Source organism: Gorilla gorilla, chromosome 1 (genome assembly GCF_029281585.2).
Source record: "Gorilla gorilla gorilla isolate KB3781 chromosome 1, NHGRI_mGorGor1-v2.1_pri, whole genome shotgun sequence".
Taxonomy (NCBI): domain Eukaryota; kingdom Metazoa; phylum Chordata; class Mammalia; order Primates; family Hominidae; genus Gorilla; species Gorilla gorilla.
The window spans coordinates 192,155,118-192,176,789 of NC_073224.2; the positions used below are offsets into that span (position 1 = coordinate 192,155,118).

General features: G+C 51.7%; 1 protein-coding gene across 4 annotated transcripts in view; it reads left to right on the forward strand.

The window, feature by feature from the left end:
• TRABD2B (TraB domain containing 2B) overlaps nt 1–21,672 on the forward strand; it is a 237,065-nt gene that overhangs the window by 193,803 nt on the left and 21,590 nt on the right. For 3 of the 4 annotated variants that reach the window (XR_002004034.4, XM_004025752.5, XM_019018088.4), the window contains exons 3-4: nt 2,078–2,224; nt 8,941–9,115. Coding sequence is in view for 3 of the 4 variants with exons in the window: in XM_004025752.5 (XP_004025801.1) it covers nt 2,078–2,224; nt 8,941–9,115 (322 nt within the window). In the remaining variant the exon portion in view is untranslated. The remainder of the gene's footprint in view (nt 1–2,077; nt 2,225–8,940; nt 9,116–21,672) is intronic. The other variant, XM_055358183.2, reaches the window with a different exon arrangement.

Here is a 21,672-nt window from a genome sequence, read left to right on the forward strand (position 1 = left end):
GCAAATACAATATAATGTTCACTCCATAGTGGAAGGAAGCATGGTGTATCAGTTATCTATCACCACAACTATGCTGTGTAACAATAACAATAAGAGTTTTCCACTCATGCATCTGGGGCCAATTGTGAATAGTCTCTGCTGATCTTGGCTGGGCTAGTTCGCATGTCTGGGGATTGGCAGGCTGTTGGCTGGTCTTGGTGGAGGATGGCCTTCGCTGGACGGCTCTGTGCCACATGGCTCTCATCATCCAGCAGTCTAGCCTGGACTGTTCTCAGGGCAGTGGCAGAGGTGCAGACAGCAGCAGCAGCAGCAGCAGCATGTAACTACTTTTCAGGCCTGAATTTATAATGGTTACTAGCATCCCCTTGGCTGAAGGATGTCCAGGGTCAGACTGGAAAGGAGCTACAAAGTTCCATGGAAAAGGGCATGAATACAGGGAGGGGCTAAGGTTTAGGGCCATTAATCTATCAGTCTGCCACCCATGGAGGCTGTGGGACCCCCAGGGAGGGGCCTAACCCAGTCCCCAGGTGGTCAGAGAAGCTTCCTGGAGGAGACAGCCGAGGAGAGTCTGGACAGCTAAGTCTGAGCTTGCAAGTGGAGACTGGAGGGAGCCGGATTGCCCTATGGAACAGCATTTACAGAGGCACAAAGGCAGAGGATTTTTTTTTTTTTTTTTTTTTTTTTTGCTTGAAGGAATGCTGAGTATTTTAGTATTTGGAGGCATGAAAGCCATGTAAGAAATTAGGTTATTGACCATAGCAGGGTCCAGGTTACTGCCTTGGAGGCTCTACTGAAGAGCTAGCCCTTTAGCCTGCAGGCGGGAGGGACCTGTGAACGTTTTGAGCAAAAGAGAGAGAGAGAGATCATCAGATTTGTGCATTTAAAAGAGGACCATGACAGATAACTATGGTATAGAAGAGAAGGGGGGGGGGGGGTGTGCCAGGAGATGGGTGGGACTGATGCAGGGAAGTCAACGAGAGATGCTGGGGCCTTAATTGAGGTGGGTGACGAGGCTGGGAACTTGATGTCCAAGGCATTGTGCAGACAGAATGAGCAGGGCCTAAAGACTGAGGGCTAGGCTGGGCTAACAGCAGGGACCAGTTCCCTGAGACAGCCTCCTGACTTTCTGTACAGGGACCAAGTTCTTCTCTTTATCTGTGTTAAATAGCCCAAATAATGATCAGCCTCCTCCCTTCTGTTGAACAAAGGAGTCTGGGATACTTTGTCTCCTAAAACTAGCTCCAGGCCTAGCTGTGTGAATTGAGCAGGTCCCTCCCTTCCCTTCCCTTCCCTGGGCCTCAGTGTCCCCATCTAAAATGAGCAGGTTGTGTTCCATTAGAGCCACGATCCTCAAATGCCAGAGATGGTCATACTGCTTAGAAAGTGTGCAGGGATCCTGTTAAAAATACAGAGCCTCTGATCCCAGAGGGCGAGGTCTGGGCATCTGACATTTTGTCTAGCACTCCAAGTGATCCTGATGCCCACAGATCTGGCTGGGCACAGGCACGGTGGCCCCGAGGACAGAGGAGCTTGAGGACATGCATGCTGAATACAAGGATAGAGCAGATGCTCAGGACCGAGCTCCTCAGGCCTTTCCCTGGGTGAGGAAGGCTTCCAGGGTAGGCGGCCTTTAGGTTGGGCCTTGACATCCGACCAGGCCTTTTGTTCTTGTCCTGTTGCTTTGTTGGCAGGATGCTCTTGATTACAAAATTAGTCCATGCACTTTTAAGCACAGGAACACAAAGGAGTCAAAAGAAAAACTCACCCATCATTCCGAAACCCAGACACAAGTTGGGTTCTCATTTTGCTGCTTCTTTAATAAGATGTTGAGACCCAGAGCAGAAGTGGGGACCTGTGTGGGCAAAGGGCTGGAGGTGAGAGCAGGCTGAACCTGCTCAGAGACATGAGGCAGGAGCAGAAACTGGAAACACACAGCCTGAGCCAGCTGGTGCCAGCCCCACACACCTTCTCTGTTTCAGGCCTGTTGCTCTGAAGTCCAGAGGGAGGAGGGCCAGTCCTAGAGCTCAGCCAGGGTCCCTGAGCACAGCCCTCATTCCTCTCTCTTTCCTCGGCCCAGGTGCTGTTTGCCCTGAACCAAACCCTGCTGCAGCAGGAGAGTGTGCGGGCTGGGAGCCTGCAGGCCTCCTACACCACGGAGGACCTCATCAAGCACTACAACTGCGGAGACCTCAGCGCAGTCATCTTCAACCACGACACATCCCAGGTGAGGCTCCTCTCCAAAGACCTGGATACCTGGCATTTATTAGATCCCTATGACGTGCCAGGCATAGGTAATATTCTCTCCAGCCATGGCAAGAAGGAGCTATCGTTATTCCCCTTTTATAAGTGGGGAAATTGAGGCTCAGAGATGAGAAGAGATTTGTCCAAGGCAACACAGCTTATGAGTTGTTGAGTTTTAAGTTACCAAGAGCAGCAACTTGAGCCAGATCTATGTGGCTCTGGGGCCTAGGACTCTGGAAACTTAGCTTGTAAGACCAGGGAGGCCTCAGAAGTTCAGTTCTACATCTGGGGAAATTAAGTTCCAGGGAAGGAAAAGCCCACAGTTACTCAGGGCTTGGACTTGAGTCCAGCCCAGAGCATTCTGCTTTGATTTGAGTCTCAGAGGAAAGATTGTCACCAGCTGGTCGGGCAGCAAGTAGAACCCAAGGGGCTGAGCATGGCTCACCCCTGCTCAGACTCCACCATGCCTCCCCATTCATTGCTCTCAGGGTGAATTCCAAGATGCTTCCTCCAGCATTCAAGGACCTTACAACGTGCCCTCTGCTGGCCTTGTCACAGCCCAGGTCCTCCACCCTACAGACCTTGCTCTGCAGACTGTGGAACTTGCAACTCTTCCATTGTACCTTGTCTTTTCAAGCTTCTGGGCCTTTGTTCAGGCTCCTTTCTCCTCCAGGGTTCCTCCCACTTGGTCATAGTCATACGTCACCTCCTGAGAAACCTTCCTGAGCCCCTGGATAGGGTCAGGCATTCTCCCAGGCACCTCTAGGGCCTTGTGCCTCCTCTGTCATTGTGCTTGAATACCCGTTCATTCAAGAAGCAGTTGAATTAGGCAGAACACACCACTTCCCTGCTCAGGACATTGCGTGGACTTCCCATTTTTATCAAGGTGAAAGCCAGAGTCTCTACAGTGGCCTGCATGGCCCCCATGCTCTCTCCCTACCCTGTCACTTTCTGCTCTCCCCTCCTGCACACCACTTGGGCTGCATGGGCCTTCTTGCTGGTGTGCGAACCCACCTCACCAGCTTCTGCCTTTGCACTAACTGCTCCCTCTGCCGAATGCCTCTCCCAGGTATGACCATGGCTCACTCCCTCTCTGCCTGCAGCATTTAACTAAAATCTCGTCATCTCAATGAGGCTGGCCCCAACCACCCGACTCAGAATTGCAACCTGGCCTGCATGCCCACACTCTCACCCTCTTTATTATGCTCCACTTTTTTTCCCCATGGCCTTTGCCATCCTCTAACACACTATCTACTTGATTCATTGATTAGTGACTGTTTATTGGTTGCTCTCCCTACTAGAACATAAGCTCCATGAGGGCAGGGAGTTCGGTCTGTTTTATTCATGGATTTATCTCAACTGGCTGGAGCAGCCCCTGGCCCAGAGCTGGACTCAGTAAACATTTGCTGAATGAATGAATGAATGAATGAAGGAATGAAGGAATGAAATAGTTTATAAATGCTAGACACAGTGCTATGAAAAGGGGCTTACAGTCACATAGGGAAGATGGGGAGATTCGAGAATGAATTGCACCAAAGTGTGATCCTTGCTATGAGGATGGAGTGGAGGAAGCATTTGGAGCCTGTGGAAGGAATGGCTGATTTAGATGGGCTTGTGGGTAGGGCCTGGGACTGGGGAGAGAAGGAAAGATTTTTGCAAGATGAGAGGGCATGGAAGAACCTGAGTTGGCCGTAGACAAGGGGAGGAATAATATTCCAGCAGAGGAAACCATGCACCAGTGAGCCAGAGAGGAGAACAGGAGAGGGGTGCTGAGAGTGTAGCCTGCAGACAGACCGGGCCGGGCCATGGTGTTCCATCAGTACTTGCCCCCACACGACCAGGAGCTCCTGAGGGTCATGGTGTGCTGCCTATCTTGGTCCCTGTTGCCCAGCTTAGGCCTGGCACAGAGCACATGGCAGTGAGTGACTGTCACTCGAGCAAATGTAGGCATGTGGCATCCTTGCTGCAGCATAGAGAATGAAAGAGAAAAGAACTGGAGGCTTTGCCGCAGGACGCTCAGGATTCCGAGAGCTCTGACTCAGTGACAGAGAAGTGAGGGTGGAGGGAAGAACCCTGACACCACGAGGCTGCTAGGAATCTCACCTACGAGTGACCCCCTTTGTGGCCAGGCCCACCCTGCTTCATCTGCTGAGGGAGACCCCCATGAGTCCTGAGCAGCCAGGGAGCTCTGTGGCAAAGGAGACCCTGGTCATGACTCGGGATGGTCTGGCCATGATGTGGCCAGGAGGGCGGGAGTGTGCAGGACAGGGTGCTGGCAAGACTGTGGCTGACCCTAAGCTGAGAAACGGAGGCATGAGGTGACCTCAGGAGAAGGCAAGCTCAGATTTTCTTTGAGCTTGGGTCCAGACCACTGATTTGTCTTTGGCAAGTGGAACTGCCTCAGAGGTCTCCCAACAGTTCCCGTACTTAAAGTGGGACAGAAGGTAGGTGGATTGGGCCATCTGGATTCAAAGAGCAACCCAGGCTGCCCCAAGGATGCACAGATAGAATCTAGTCGCTTGAGGAGAGGCTAGGCAACCCTACCCCAAGGTGCAGAAAAGCCTGGTGTCAGGGTAGCAAGGCTGAATCCAGTTCCCATGGGGATCTGTTGGAGGTGGGGCTGTGTCTGTAGCTGGGGGCCTCAAAGTCTGCAGGGCACTGAGGATACAGAGGCTGTGGGGCCACAGTCCCTTTGCCTGAAGGCTTTAGGGAGAAAGTGATATGAGAACCAGGCTTGGCAGTAGAGTCCCCTAGATGGGGGTAAAGAGGGGATGCTGAGGGGTGGAGAGCGCAAGCTGGAGAGCAATGTGGTCAGAAAGATGCCTCTGGCTATAATGTGGAGGATGAGGAAGCAACATCTGGAGGCCAGGGCAGGACAGGTGCAGGCCTGGGTGGATAACACTGGGAAAGGGGCCAGGGGCACCTCATCCTTGGCCTGCATCCTGGCTCCACTGTCCCCACCTGCAGCAATGGCTGCATCTCTGGCCTCTGCAGCCCCCAGGCCACTGGCACTGTCCGTGCCTAGCAACAGCATGGTGATCCAAAGGCCTTCCCCTTGGAAGCCTGGCCTGAGCCTCAAGACTGCCTTAGGCGTAGAGTTGCTGCATGCATTTATTGTCCAAACCCAGATAATTTTGAGAGTCAGATACAATTCAGGATCAAAATAATTAACAGGCATGGAGCAGTCTCCTCCAGCCATCGACCTGGACTGTTCTGGTCAAACCAAGACACGTAGTTACCCTATTAGGTGCCTCCTCTGGGCTCACACGTTCCTCGTTGTCCTCTCAAAGCGCATATCCATCAGTGTTCCTGTGCGCATGTGTGACTCCCCCATCAGTCTGTGAGCCTCATCAAGAGCAGCAGACCCAGTCTGAGGAAGCTCTCAGGCCCCCTAGCCCAACACAGGGCCCGGCTCATGGAAGTTCCCACAGGGTGTCTGTTGGATGGATGGGCTACAGGGAAGGGGTGCAGAGTTTAGATAGGTGGTGTCAGCAGACATGAGCATTTGACCATTAGACCTGACATGGTTCATGGGTCAAGGAAGACTACACTGAACTCATCCCCCACAGCCCCACCCCAGCCCTGTCCAACCAATCACCTCATCACCCCATCCCTGGAGACCTCACATGTCCTCTTTAAAATGTCATTGTGCATCCTGCACTTAAACTTGTCATACAAGATTTAAGGCCCCCAACAAGTCTAATGACATCATTAATTTGCTTCCATCCCAGCTGTGGCCCAAACCCAGAACTCATCCTTGGCAAGGAGCCAAGGCCCATCAGCATGAAACATGCAGAGAATGCCGGCCAGCGGCTGGCCAGCCCCGGGAGCCTGGGGAGCTAGCCCAGTTTCCTTCATGGCTTTAAACTTTCACTTTTGGGTTCTTGTCCTTGTTAATTTTTTTTGACTCCCCAATTAACAAATGGAGAATCATCTTTGTGTACATGCACATTTGTGGTCAGGAAGCATAGGAGGAGGGGCTGGACACGTGTTCAGGTTCCAGGGACCCTTGGAAGGAGAGGGGAAGTGGACTGCTGCCTTCATGGTACTCTCCAATGGTTCAGAGCCATTTATTTGTCATCTTCATCTTTACCCTCTGCCCAAAGCCACCCTTCACTGGGAAAAGTGATGAAGCCAGCTCCATCCCCAGGCCAGTTGTGTAATAGCTGACATTGATTCAGGACTTCCTTTGTGCCAGGCACAGTGCTCAGTAAGCACTTTCCAAAACACATCTTGTTTAATCCCTACAATAATGTGTGTTACCCCCATGTTACCAATTTGGAAACTTAGTCTTAGAGAGGCCAAGTCACTTTCTGGTTCTAGAGAGACCACTCAGCTAGTAAGCTGCAAAAGAGGGATTCCAACCCAAGTTGTCCTGGCTGTCTGACTTCAGGCCCTACATTCATAACACCATACTTCTAAGGCCCCTCAGCTCACTCATTCATTCACTGATTAGACAAATATTTATTTGGTGGTACAACATAGTTTTCACATTATTTTCCATACCTAAAGAACGGGGAGAACCTGTGAGGGTCACATTTCCAGAAATAACTCCTCTGAGTCATGGGCTTTCTGTGCTTCTCCCCGTTCAGAAGCCGTCAGTGTTCCCATAGCCGCATCATGTTCAAGCGTGCCCTGTTGTGTTAGGGTTTCCAATCATCGCTTTCAAACGGGGTATGTAGGGAAGTAAGAATTCCATTGCCAACTCTGATTGGGCACTAGCAACACTGCTGTCTACAGCTATCCAGGTTGCGCACTGCACGAGGTTAGGGGACATCAGCCATGTTATTGTCTTGTTCATCCCAGAGCGGTGAGTCAGGCCTTTCTGGCAGAGAAGCCCCATGGTGCATGTACCTTTACCTCTCCTCTCACTCTGGGGAACACACTAGGCCTTGGCCAGCAGATAGCAGAGGCAAATATCCTAGCCTCCTTAGAGTCCCTTAGGGCTCAGCCTCCATTGACTCCATTTTCCTCAGAAGGAGTGTTGACAACACTGCAGTGGCTCTAGAAGCCATGTGGCTGGGCTGCAGGACCATTTAGGGGCTTAAACCTATAGAAAATTAGCCTCTTCATGCCAGGCTCTCCATCCACCTCACCCTTCAGTTTGCAAGGTCTGGTGTCTTGTGCTTTGGGCCTCGGTAGGTGAAGATAGAGAAGTGGAAGAGGGGACACCAGGTGGAAACCATCCTGTGAGCAGGAGCTTGGAGGTTGGAATGACACTGACTTGGAGGTTGGAATGAAAGAGTATATTCTGACTCCCTGCCTCAACTTCCTCAACAGCCCCATGCACATATTGGAGGAGACAGTGCAGGAGCACCTGGGCCTGTTATCCAGGTTGGAAAGACAAAATGTTGGGAATAGAAGAACACAGTGGGGCAACTGTGGTCAGAAAGGGACAGCACAACTTTAAGTTCAAGGTTCAAGGAATCTGGGTACCTTCTTTGTGCCAGGTGTTGGGGGCCAGGAATGACAAAAGCTCTGTCCCTGAACCCAGGAAGCTCTCTGCCTAGTTCAAGACCCTGTTAATGCTGTTCCCAGGCCATGTGGCTGGGCGTATAGTGTGGGGTGATGGCAAAACATCTAGGCAGCTCCAAGCTAGGTTGTTGAGCAAGCCAACGTGGGGGAAGCCGTGGTCCTGGGGTTGAGGTATTCAAAAAGGGATGGAGGCATTTGCATTATGTCCTGGAAAGTGGTGGTGCAGGGATGGGGAGTTGGTGGTGGCAGCAGATGGTGGCTCAGGCATTGGGAAAATCAAAAGTGATGATCCTTTCTCTCATCTCTGTAGGGTGGCATGTGCTGAATGTAGCCCATGACAGCCCCCATCCTCTTATTGAATCCCCACAATATCATCAGTTTCATCTTACAAGTGACAAAGCTGGGACTCGGAAAAGTTAAGTAACTTGCCCGGTGCCACGCAGCATCAGAACAGGGGGTGAGCCTACTCTTGTACTCAGTGGCCTTCCTGCTGTACCAGGCAGCTCAACTGACCCTGCACATCCTCTTGCTGAACTAAATTCCTTGTACTTGCCAGCACCAGGCTCGGTGGTGAAGTGAGAGCAGTTAACAAGATGAGCACAGTGCCAGCCTCCCCAGACCTCAGCATCTGCTGAGGTTCAGCAGGGCAGAGACACAAGGCAGAGCAACACATGTGGAAGCCCAGCAGCTAGGCCTTATCCTGGCACTGCCAGCACATCTCTGGATCTTTTCCACTCGTTTGCTTCATCTGTAAAACTGGAATAACAATGCTTCTCTGAGAGGATTTTGGAATTGATGAGAAATATGTACAAAACATGTAGCCCACTGTAGGGGCCTCATAAAAGGAAGTTGCCCAGCCCCACTGGGGCTGTGCATACTTATCCTAAGTCCACCTTGCTCTATAAAGAATGGACAGCAGGTCATGCGCAGTGGCTGATGCCTATAATCCCAGCACTTTGCAAAGCCAAGGCAGGAGGATTGCTTGAGCCAGGAGGAGTTCGAGATCAGCCAGGGCAACATAGTGGGATTCAATCTCTACAAAATATTTAAAAATTAGCTAGTCATGGTGGTTCATACCTATTTGGGAGGCTGAGGCAGGAGGATGGCTTGAGCCAGAGAGTTGAGGCTGCAGTGAGCCACTGCACTCCAACCTGGGTGACAGTAACACCCTTTATCAAAAAAAAAAAAAAAGAACTGAAGGCAGCCTCTGTCTTGCCTTTGCAGCTGCCCAACTTTATCAACACCACCCTCCCGCCACACGAGCAGGTGACGGCCCAGGAGATTGACAGCTACTTCCGCCAGGAGCTCATCTACAAGAGGAATGAGCGCATGGGGAAGAGGGTCATGGCGCTTCTACGGGAGAACGAGGACAAGATCTGCTTCTTTGCCTTCGGAGCAGGTTTGGGCCAGTGTGGGGAAGGGATTGTTTGCGGAATCCTGGGAGATTTGCTTGGCTCTGCCCCTAACCTCTACTTCATCGAGGGAGAAGTCGAGGCCCAGGATGGGGCAGGAAAAGCCACACAGTGCTTAGCAGCAGCACCGAGATCCAAGGCAGTTCTCCTGATTCGGGTCAAGGGTTCTTCCATAACGGTCCCCACGGGAAAGGGGAGTGATGACCCCTGCCATGGCCAGGATAATTTCTGTGGTGCCTTCATGCCCCCAGGCAGCCATGTGAGAGCCCAGGACTAAAGCCAGCTCCCACTGCCCAGCCCAGCCTCAGGCCCACCCACAGAGCCAGGAGCAAGGCTGTGAAGCCCATGTGGCCCCAGAGGGAGAGGCTGACTCTGGCGTCCCACAGTCCTGGCTCTAGATCCCAGCCCATCCACATCACCTTGGCTGGTACCTTCTCAAAGACTCAATTCTTTCTTATATAAATGGGCAGTGATAGCAATAACTATTTGATGAACTGAAAATATCTACTTTGTAGAATAGTTGTAAAGATTAGTGATAATATTTTAAAAATAACCTGCCACATAGTAGGAACTCAAAAAGGCAGCTGCAATGATCATCATGATGATGATGATACTAAGTATAAGTGTGATCATCACACATGGAACCGTGAACTTGATGCTTGCTTCTGGGGGACCTGGCCTCCTCATGCAAAGGGGAGTCTACATGTTCAGGTGCAGGGCTCACTTAGCATTTCTCTCCCTGTTCCTTTGCCTTTCATTTTTCCTCTTCTCCCTCACTCTTTGTTTCCTTCTATATGGCTGTCCCTTCCAGTAACACTATGTTTACACTGGGACCAGGATATTGTGTTTGCCTCTTGTTACTAACCAGCTTTTGCTCAGTAACTTACAGCAACAGACATTTATTTCTTGCTCATGTTACCTGCAATTTGGGTTGCCAGAACTCACCTCCTGCATTGTGAGAATTAATGAGACGGCTCCTGGACATGCTCACCACACCTGGTGCCACTGTGTTCCCTTCCCCTCCTGCCACCCTCATGCCGCCCTCCAGGGCGAGCAGTCAGTCTAACCCACCAGGGCCCTTGTGGATGTCCTGATTTTGTAATGGGATATGTCCACTGTTTGAACATTCACCCCTAAGGGCAAGAGCCAGGGGCACATCTGCTGGGCCTCGCCCCTCCTTTGCAGCCCTCACGTAGTAGAGACACAGGGGAGGGGCTCAGAAGTAGATACAGTCCTCCTGGGGCAGCCCCTTTAAGGCACAGCAGTTAGGCAGAAAGAGTTCTGGGTTCATGCGGGATCTCTGCCGTGGCCTGTTGTGGCCTCTGGCAAGTCTCTTTCCCTATTGTAGCCTCAGTTTACTCATCTGAACAGGAAGAGCCAGGACTCACTTGGGCCATCTAGGATTCCAGAGCTATTCAGCGATGGGTTTTAGAGAAGGGAGGGATTCCTGTAGGGGTGTAGGGGCAGGAGCAGGACCTTGACTGGCAGCATGGAGAGGGTAAGCCACTCTCCAGCCGCAGGGCACCTGCTGGGAGCTCGGTGTGAGTCAGGACAGCTTTAAGGACTGTGCAGGGAAGAGTCCCCTCCCACTCCCCCACCATCCAGCTGCCTCGTCCTCCCTCCCTCCTATAGGCATCAGGGCAGTGCATCCTGCTCTGGAACAGCCCCCAGTAGACTCCAAATGGGGAACCACCCCGAGTCATCCAGCCCCCAGGCTCCTCCCCAGGCCTAAGGGGAGCCCCCAGAGAGTGCAGTCAGTGAAGGGGCCTTCATTCTACACAACCCACCTGAGTAGTCCTGCCTGCCCCAGGACCCAGGAGCAGAGTCTCCCAGGGCTGGGGGTAGCTACCACCAGCTCTGTCTGTGAGCAAGAAAGCAGAAGAGTCTAACAATGAAAATCACAGCAGTGAGGGGAGCCATGGACACTAACCTCCTTTTCCTGAAACCCTAGGTTTGTGGGGGCACTGATGTCCACTCCAGCAACAGGCCAGCACACAGGCATCATGCCCAACGCCAGCTTCTCCCATCTCCAAAATGTAATCAGTCCCCAGTGAATCCTGTTGACAGGCCACCAGAAAGACCTCACACCCATCCACTCTGTCCATGCCCACTGGCACTATCCCAGTCCCAGCCTCCTCCCCTCCTCCCTGTCTCTGGACTGCTCCCCACACTGTGGTCAGTGAGTGGTGCTGGCTTTGTCTCCCATGCTCACCTCAGAGGTGGGGCACCACTTAATCATCGCTGTGTCTTTGGTAGCATGTAATAGGCTTTGAGTTTTCTGAGTGAATGAAAGAATGAATGAGTGAAGAAATGAACGTTGACCAGGGTCTCCCATCCTGTTCTCCTCTGGGCTGGTGAATTTATAAGGATAGGCCAGCAGTAAAGTCAGGGCAAAGGGAGACTCACCTCCGCTCTCATGAATCCACTCTCCAAAAACAACAGATCTGGAGCCACGTGCAGATCCTGCTGGCAGCTGCCACTTCTCCTGGCTCAGCCATGCCTGGAACAAATGGCCCACTCTGCACAGCAGATCTCCTTTCCACCCAAGAATTTCCAAGCTGGACAGAGCCTCTGAGCTTGAGCTGCCCACCTCATCCTAGCTGTGGGACAACTGAGGTCCACAGAGGGCAGGGACATGAGCAAAGCCCCCAGAAAGTCCAGGACAAGGCCAGAACCATACCCCAGGCCCAGGATCTATGATCCAAGGGCTCTGTTTTTGTGTGCGGGGCATTGAGCCACCCCAGCGGGCCTGTTACAGAGTCAGCGTATTGACATGGAACGCATCCGCATGAAAGCTGTGGTGAGGGAAGTCCACTCTGGCCTCGTTACATTCTTATGATCATGTAATTTCTGAGTCCCACATCCGGTGACAGGCTGACTTACATGCAGAGCTGGGGCTAAGCACTCTCTTGGTGGAGTGAGACCTGAAGACATACCCTCTCCACTCCTCACCTACCCACCTGGGGGCCCCTGCAGTTCTGTCCCCAGACTGCCGGGCAGTGGGGACCCTGGGACTCAGCTGGGCTCTCGCAGCCCATTGCCTGCTAGGTCCCAAATAACTCATAACACCCCCAAGGCTATGGGATGTAGGAAGGGTCTATACTACCAGGAGTGCACCTATCCATCCCCTAGCCATGTGTCTGCTCATGCAAATGTCTCTCAAGACTAGAGTCCATGGGTATCTCTAAGAAACATCTCTGGAAATAGAAACATAATTATAAGGCACACCAATGACCCCCCCAACCCAGCCTTGCCAGGTGTCTGAGCCAAGCCCCTGCTGGGGGCTCTTCTGTGATTCCACGACAGGCCCAGCCTCAGTGTCCAGCTGAAGTTCCTGAAAGCTCTGTGGTTCTGGAGTCTGGATGGGGCCAAGCATGTGAAGGTGAGCGATTGAGCCTCCGCCTGCCTGGCCCCTCCAGTGCTTGTTAGGACCCAACCCCGACCCAGCCCAGCTCCAGAATCCTGCCCTGAGAGCCTGCGAGGACAGACAGGGATTTCCGGTGCTGACAGCAGTCTGGCTTCTCCTCTCTTCTGCTCTGAGGGGGCTTCAGTGCAAAGGGTAAGAGCTTTGGGGTCAGGAGGCCTGGGTGTAAAGTATGGCTCTGCCACTGTGAGCTAAGAGATGCTGGGAAAGCCATTTCACCTCCAAGGGCCTCAGTCCCTCATCTGTAAAACTGGGACAATACATCTGCCTCATAGGATTGTTCTGGATACACTCATTTGAGAACACAGTATTAAAATGCTCTTCCATGGTGGAAGGGTTCTTATCATAAAAGCCCTTACTATGTGCCAGCCACCATTCCAGGCTCTCTGATTATGTAACACCACGAGATGGATTTTAATGATACTCATTTTGCAGATGAAAACAAAGCCTCAGGGAAGATGAATGGCTTCCTCAAGGCCATGGAGGCAGACCTGCCATGGGAACCCTGGCCTCTTGAGTCCCAGGTGTGGCCATCTCCCTTGCACGTGGTGCCGTTGCTGTATGTATGCATACAAAAGTGTTGATGATTTTGTGGAAACAAGTGCCTGTTTAGCTGGTGCATCTCATGAAATACTCTTAGCATCTGTGATGTTTCTGCAACCTGGCACTGTGTGACCTCTTCTAGAGGTTACCCTGCAGTTCGGGGCAGGGGGGGTGCAAATGTGTGACAACCTTGAGCAGGCCTGGGTGATGCTGGGGGGGCCCAGATGGAAGCCCTCCCTATCCAGGAGGTGGCTGTGGCCAGTGTGCAAGCCCAGATGTTCTGGAAGCAGCCAGGCTGTGGCCATGGAGGGGCGTGTCATCCAGAGGGGAGGAAAAGCCCATTTTCTGTCTGCTGAGCTCCTGTAGCTGGACAGGCTGAGCCTCAAGAGCCCCCCAAGATTTTCTAGTCCAGTTGCTTATAGATGCAGGTCCTTGGGTTTCCTCTGGTACAATTAACAGAAAAATAAGTACAAGGTGGTGAATTCTTTATTAGCTAAATTTATTCAATTTACAGGTTTATATTCTGAAATTATCTCCTTTCAACTGTGTTTGAAGTTAAAATATTCCTTACTTAAGAAAATTAAAAAGATGATGGTGGGAAGCAGATAAAAGTCTCAAAGTCCTTACTTGGCAAAATGAAAATCTGGTAATTGCATTGTTCTTCCCACTCACCTACCTTTTTTTTTTTTTAAGATGAGAAAGAATTGAGCATGCTTGAAATATGATGAAGAGAATATTCTAGGATGAGTGAGGCTGATGATACAGGAGAGAGGGGATAAAAATGATAAGCCTGAGGTTCCAAGAAGGCAGCAAGGTGGGAACCAGAGCTTGGGTGCAGGGTTGAGGAGGACGCCTTGGGTGGAGGAAGACACCTCTTCACCTGTAACTGAAGGGAAGGAGGGAGGAGGCTGGCAGGCAAGTAATTTGGCAGCCAAAAAGGGAGCAAATTCTCAGCTGATGGCTTCTAATCAGAGCACCACTGTCTGAAGTAGAAGGTGAAGTCATCCACAGAGGAAGAGGAGAGAGAAGGGAGGATTCTTGGTTTGAAGAGGTGAGACTATTTGACATAAGAGAAATTGGCCACAAGAACTGACCAGGACAAGAAGTTAAAGATGTTTCCTCCCGTGGGCCATTATGATTGATTGGTAGCACCTGCCTGGAACGTTATGGTATAAGATGATAAAGTCGCATCAGAGCCCAGCAGAGAAGAGGCCCTTATTGATTTGTGATGTCTGCTGGGGACCGAGATTAGGGCACATGCCAGCCACAAATCTGCTCTGTCTATGCTAGGAACACAGAGGATGCTGACTGCAATGAGGGCCCATGAACCTGCCAAGTCACGGGTGTAAGATTTTCTCCAGCAACACCAAGCAGCTGGGGTGTAAATGTGGATGTTGTCACCCAGGCCTGTGTGCTGATTTTATCCTAGCACCCACTGCTCAGTGATCATCCCATTGCATGTGAACTACTCCAGGACAGGGCACATACGCCTCAGAATTGCTGACACCTAGGAGATGTTCTATGAGGACATACTGGACCAAATCACACAGAATGAAGTTCATTCCATTGAGTCAAGGTATCTCCAGGCCCAATTGCGGGGGTGGGGTCCAGTCTTATGCACTAGAAGAAAATTACAATTTTACCCTTAGTTCCAGGGAAACAGGTTTCTCAGGATATTTACTTGTTCAGCCATCCAGAAATCTTCTAGCATTCTTTTTTCCTGGACTAGAATGAGTAATGTAGGAATTAGAGGAACTGGGCTGAAGACATGAGCCGGACTCAGGGGTGGACCAGGTAACCTCTAGGGCCCATTCATTTCAAACTCTGAGAACCAGTGGTTATCACACACTCTGTCCCTAGCACGTGCTATAATCTGAGTATAATTCTGACTTCTGACATTCCAAAATCCTTGACCCTAACATGCTGTTGCTTTAAAGTTGCACAGCTCTAACATTCCAGCATGCTGTAATCAGAGCCTTCTAACATGCTGGCATTATTTGCTCCAGCCTCTCTTGGATTCCTTGGGAGGAGTATGGAGCTAAGAGCCTTCCAGGAATGGAAATCACTCTTCGCAGGACTGCTGTCACCTGCTCCACAGGGAGCAGAAGTCCAGGCAGAAGGCAAAACTTGAAGAGTTAAGAGGCAAGCAGTGTGAGCACCAGAGACAGAGAGGCTGGCTCCATTACCCAGGCACCCACACATTTGGCACATGCAGCCCCCAGGCTCATGCCAGCCTGTTTCTACCCCAGCTAGAGTGCCGCAGACCCCATAATCCAAAACACACCTGTGAAGCTGGGACACAGAAGCAGATCAGAGGTAAAGACCCAGGCTTGAGAGAAGGGAGAGTTATAAGACCAACACACAGAATACCATTAACACCTTTTAAAATTCGTAACGATAGAAATTGCTCCCTAGAGAGCGGACACCCTCCTGCTTGAAAAAATTCCCATATCCATCAACTTATATGGCCCTTCCACATCCTCAATTCCTCTTGGAGGGAAACAGGATGGTATTTATTATTCCATTTGGCTGGTCAGTAAATCCAAGTACAGATGGGATGTCAGAGAGTCTTAGAACTGGAGTGAAATAGTGGTCACATTGTCTAGGTCATTCTTCCTGATGACCAGGAAGTCATCCTGATCCCTAAAAAATCCATCCAGCTGTCACTTGGGCCCTCTGTTCTGCTGGGAATTCTTCTGCTGGGCCTTCCCTGATTTCCTCTCTGGGCTCCCATAGGCCTCCAGGATTTTGCTATCACAGCCTCTCTCATGCTTCCAGTCTAGGATGTCCACTCCCTGAGCACTAAGAAGGTGCGTATTACCCACTTGTTGAATGAATGAATGAATGAATGAATGAATGCACCAACCCTGAGGTCCATAAACAGAAATGCTGCCTGCTTCTACATTATCCCACAGCAAAACCCAGCCTAAAACCTACATCTTCTGCCCCCATGGTGGGAGACTGAGGGGTCCAGCCACATCACATCTGCCTTTGGAAGTTGAGGCTAGATTGACAAGTGAAAAGACCTAAGGAAAGAGAGTCCCAGGTACTGCTGAGTAAACCATGCAATCACAGCTAGAGGAGGGGGAGTTTAGTGCTAAGCAGGAGCATTTGTAGGGAGGGGAGGCGGCAAGATGATTAGGTAGGGAAAAGCCAGAAAAGAAAGAAAATAGAGCAAGGTGAGAGTTACGCCAAAGACGTGAGGGTAGAAAAGGGATTCTGAGATCTTCTATGTGGCCTTCTCAGAGTCTTTCCTCCTCTGTCTGCACAGTGAGGGGCTTTAGACAGAGCTAGGTCCAAGATCCCCTTTAGCCCCCAACATTCAGCATTTCCACACATGTCTAACAGAGGTTTGAGTGACTGGCACTGAAAGGAGGCAGGGTAAGTTAGAGAAAGCTTCCTGGAGGAGGGGAAAACCAGTTGAAATTTCCCTGATGCAGATCCAGCTGCCTTCCAGTTTACTCATCATCTCCATAGTCCTCAGGGCAAGACCCACACCCACCTCCTTCCCCATCATGGTTCTTCACTTGGTGGCCTCAGAAATGGCAGCCCTTCAGAGCTCATAGCTGGGCACAGAAGAGCAGCCATGGTCCATATAGGGCCTTTTTCACCTTGGAAACAAGAGGCAGGCCAGTCACAGTGGCTCACATTTGTAGTCCCAGCACTTTGGGAGGCTGAGGCAGGAGAATCACCTGAAGCCAGGAGTTTGAGACCAGCCTGGGCAATATCCCAAGACCCCATTTCTACAAAAATAAAAAAATTTGCCAGTCATAGTCATGGTGATGCATGCCTATAGTCCCAGATACTCAAGAGGCTAAGGTGGAAGGGTTGCTTGAGCCCAGATGTCAAGGCTGCAGTGAGCCAAGGCTGCACTCCAGCCTGGGTGACAGAGTGAGACCCTCATCTCTAAAAAAAAAAACAAAACAAATGAACAAACAAAAATAACAGCTGCTATCCTCTCTCACTGGCATGCGCCCTGGTCTGCCACCCTCCCCAAGCTGGAGCTTGAGGCCACGGCATCTGAAGTGTTTCAGAATTTCCAACGGTGCTTCAAAGGGCCCTGCCACCCCACCACGCATGCATCTGGCAACTGGCATTCCTGTGAAGGGCTGCAATCCTTGGCCAGAGTCACCGTTGCTGCTTCAGGCCAGAACATCCAGTCAGCCAGAGGAACATCCCCTCCTGGCTTGTCCCTAGCTGGAGCCAGCCCTCACCCTCCGAAACAGGGGAAAGTCTAGAAAAACAGAGTGCCCACACCCCAGGCCGGATCCCAGGGCTGCTCCATCAGTGAAGGAGAATGTACGAATCTGGCAGGGAGCTCAACATTCTTCCTGCACAGTGTGAGAAAGGCAAGAGGAGAAGAAAGTGTAGATTAAGAGCATGGGCTTGGACCCAGACTGTGTGAGTTAGAAACCCTGCGTTCTGATCAGAAGTCGCCTTGGACAGATCAGTTGCTTCACTTCTCTCAGCCTGCAGCCTCCCACTCTGCAGATGAGCCTGAGATCCAGCTCACTAGCACTCAGGGCCTGGCCTTGCACTACAGCTCAGGGCCTGGCCTTGCACAGTCATTCCGTAAATGTGAGCTCTTGTGTTGCCACCATTATTTCAGGGTCCCTGGCCCCTCAGAGCTCGAAGTCCTCTAAGAACAGGACTCCCACACAGGAGACAGTAGAGCCACTGGGGTCGAGGGGCAGAAGTGCTTGGTGGCCTCTGAGGATGCAACTGGGACGCTGTGGCAAAACCCCAAGAGCCAAATTCAGCTCCAAGTAGCATCCAGGCTCAGGAGGCGTGGGGCCCTGTCCCTGCCAACAGGGAGCTCCCAGGAGTCCTGGGGTGTTGTGATTCTAAAAAAGGAGCCTCTGGATGTTGTAAAGAGTGACTGACATGGCCATGGAGATCCCTGGCTGAGCACTGCCTCCTGCAGTTCACAGAACCCATCACAGGCTCTGTCCTGTGCTGACCTGGAATCACCCTGCATGGCCATTGCCTGGGTCTGGGCCTTGACATGGATGCACCCCGTGCCATGCCTGGGCTTGAGCCCAGCTCTGCCCCTTTCTGCCAGTGTGACACAGGGCAAGTTCTGTTAGCCTCAGCAGGGTTGCTTCTCTCGGAATTTATAACCATCTTTGCGCTGTTCATGGCAGAGCTGAGCTGTCCAGCTGAAGCCCTGGGGCACTTTCATTTCTGATGTCCTGCGTTCTAACAGCCTCCAAAGAGGAGCAGCTGGTAAAGGCTGCTAAAGCAGGCAGAATCTCTGGTTCCACCCAGACACAGCAGCTCCCCATAGGATGTCTGAATACCCTTCACAGGCCTGACAAGTGCTCTTCGACCCTCGGCTTACACACCTCCCAGGGTGGAGCACTCACTTCCTTACAGCTGGACAGTTGCCTGGGAGAGTGTTTTTTGGTCCCAGCTTGAATCTGTCCCCTTCGCCATGTCCTGCAGCAATCAGAATGTCATGGAGGAGGGACACCCTCCTGTTCCAACTCTCGCTATTGCCACCTCCCCTTTCACTTTATGTTACTGCAACCCAGAACTGCTGTTGGCCAGCACGTGCCACACCACCTCTCCCCTCCGTGCGTTTGCTCCTGCTGTGCTCTACCAGGAATGCCCTTTCTCCTCTCTTCCTCTCACTCCTCACTCATCTCCTTAGTCTGGGTCCCTCTCCTTCCACTTCAACCCCATGGCCCCTGGCACTGCATGGCTCATGCTGTCCTGTGAGTGTTTGCCTGCCCATCTCCCCCTCTCCATACCGTGACCTCCTCAGGGGAGGGGACTGTGTGTCAGCTCCTGGCACAAGGTTGGGTACAGAGGTGGTGTCATCTCAGGCCCCACTGAACTGAAAGGTCCCTAGCCCTTCCCTGGGCGGCCTGCAAAGCAGGAGAAAGGAAGCTCGGCTCTGCCAATGTCCCTCCAGACACTCTTTGAGAGACCAGTTGTCCATCCTCCACTGGCCCTCCCATCCAGCCCTCCTGTCATACTTCCTCAGGAAAACAAACACCGCCATAGCTTGATATCCGGCCGGCCTGTCCTGGCAGCTAGATTAGCATTTGAAAGTTTCCCTTGCATTAATTTCAGACGGAACATAAATATGGGCTTGGGATGCCTCTTCCAGGAGGAGAAAACTAGAAACCCAGCATACTCACTGGAGAGAAAACATGTGTGCTGGTCGGGGGGAGCCAGTGCTGCTTTGGAGCCTTTGTGGGAACATCTGGTTCTCCCCTCCTCCCTCTGCCCAGCCCCTCAACACGGTCCTGAAACTGCCCTGTTAATTGTGTGTTATTCTTGCTGAGCACTTGCACACTCTCCTCTCCAATCCGGTGAACCTTGGAAGGGATGCATGTTTCTGACAATTTCCTGCCCCCAAATGTGAACTCAGGATCCCTCGCAGCTGCCAGTACTTCAGAGTGGGTGTAGTAGGACATGCAGTAAACTGAGACATCTCTGGATTGAAGTCCAAACTTTGCCTTTTACCAGGTGTGTGACCTTGGGCGAGTCACGTCCCCTCACTGAGCCTGTTTCCTCATCTGGAAACTGGCAACACCTCAAAGGGCCGCTGCAAGGATGAAATGAAATGACGTTTGAGAAGCATCCTGTACTCGGGAGGCCCACTAACTATGAGCGTGTGTGCAGGTCATCAAACGAAGGAATCATAGAGGTGGGAGGACCCATGAGACCGAGACCATGGGGCCCAACACCATGTGGGGAAACTGAGGCACAAAATGAGAATGGAAACTCCCCAAGGTGACATGGTTAATTGATGAGTGGGGTGTTCTAACAGTCCTAACTCCAGGACAGCACTCGCTCTACCCTGCCTTCCCATGTCAGAGGATCAACAGGGGCTGTCAGGCTGTGCCAGGCTGATGGGAGGCGGGGTAGATCTGGCCTTGGCCTGTGCTCTGCTCACTGAGCCTTGTGCCCTGGCATAGGCTAGATTGCACTTAGGAGAAAGGGAGTCTTTTTCTTTGCACTAAAACATCATGGGGGCTGCACCTGCTCAGAGCAGGGAACCTCTTCCTGTTTGTATATAAGTGTCCTTTATGTGGGACCCTGGCTTCTCTCAAGGTAGGCAGGCACCATCCCAGCCCCGCAATTTTTAAGATCCAGTCCACCTTTAGGCCCTTGCTTCTCCTTACTTTGTCTGTCTTCTCTTACATCTGCATCTGAATCCCACCCATCCTGGGGGTGTCCTCGATATATGACTGGATACATGAGCCCCTCCTCTCGGAAGCCTTCCCTGATGTCCTCAGTGAATTGGTCTCCACCACGCTTTTTGTCTTCATTTCTGGGTTCCCTCTCTCCTCTTTCTCCCTTCTCTCCTTACCTCTCTGTCTCTGTGTCTTTGTATCTCTTTGTCCTGTCCTTGTCTCTTTGTTTTTCTTGGTGTCTCTTCTTCCCTCTCTCCCTACTGTTGTCTCTGTGTCTCTTACTGCCTGTCTCTGGGCCCCTTTCTCTTTCTCTCCACATTGCCTTTCTGCTCTCCATCTGCTCCTGAAGCTCTCTTCCTCCTCCGTGCCCCTTTCTGTGAGTATCTCTCTGCTCTTCTCCCTACCTCTCTCTCTCTTTCTCCTCTCTCCCTCTCTGTCTGCATGGCTCTGTGTGCCGCAACCCCCCCACCCCATGGTCCTCCCTCTGTTTCCTCCTCTTCTCATCCATGAGGCCTCAGCAGATGAAATGGAACGTATCTTCCTGCAGAGAGCTGGCCAGAGAACAGCTGTCAGTTTTGGAAGGGGCTGCTGAGCCGTGGCCAGGAGACCTGGGGAGCCTGGGCAAGCCTTGCAGGCTGAGCCCCAACATCGTGGGGCCCCTTTGGAGACTTTCCATGACTTTCCCTGCAGGTTCCAGGATAGGTGTGGCACCTATTTTAGGATTTCTGACCTTGGAGGCAAGCATAGTTCCTGTCTGCCAGCTCCTGAGGACAGCATGCTCTGGGCCCTGACTCAGGGGCTGGTCCAAGGGCCAAATTCCTGGGATTGGTAGAATCTGGAGGAGCACCACCAAGGGGCAGGGCTGAGTTACAAGAAGAGGAGATCCATGAGCTCAGGTCTCCTGGGGATAGGATGAGATCATGGAAAGGATATGGAGTAACAGGTTTTTTCACTCATTCATTCAACACACATTCACAAAGCCACTGCCACATGCCAGACTTGAGTTTACCTCTGGGGATAAAGATGAATCAGGCATGACCCCTGCCCTCAAAAAGCTCTTAGATCCCCCTCAGGTGGGTTGGGAGCACGTTCTGACAAAGTCAGCTCTGGGGTGTGAACTAGAGAGAACAAGGAGAGCAGTTTCTGCAGTGATTCAGGCAGAAGGTGATGGTGACCTAGGCCAGAGTCAAGCACCTTTAAGAGGTCACAGCAGGGGGCCTCTGGGAACTGATCGTATGAAGATGAGGAGAGAGGAGAATCAAGATAGGACCTATTTAGGTTGAATAGCAGAGCCTGGTTGAGACGCAAGACATTCTTGCAGAGAAGGATGAGTTGGATTCTATAGGTTCTGAGGATGTTTAGGTGGAGATGTCCAGTAGGTCGCTGGACAAATGCATCTGGGCAAAAGTGGCAATTCCAGAGTGGTCAG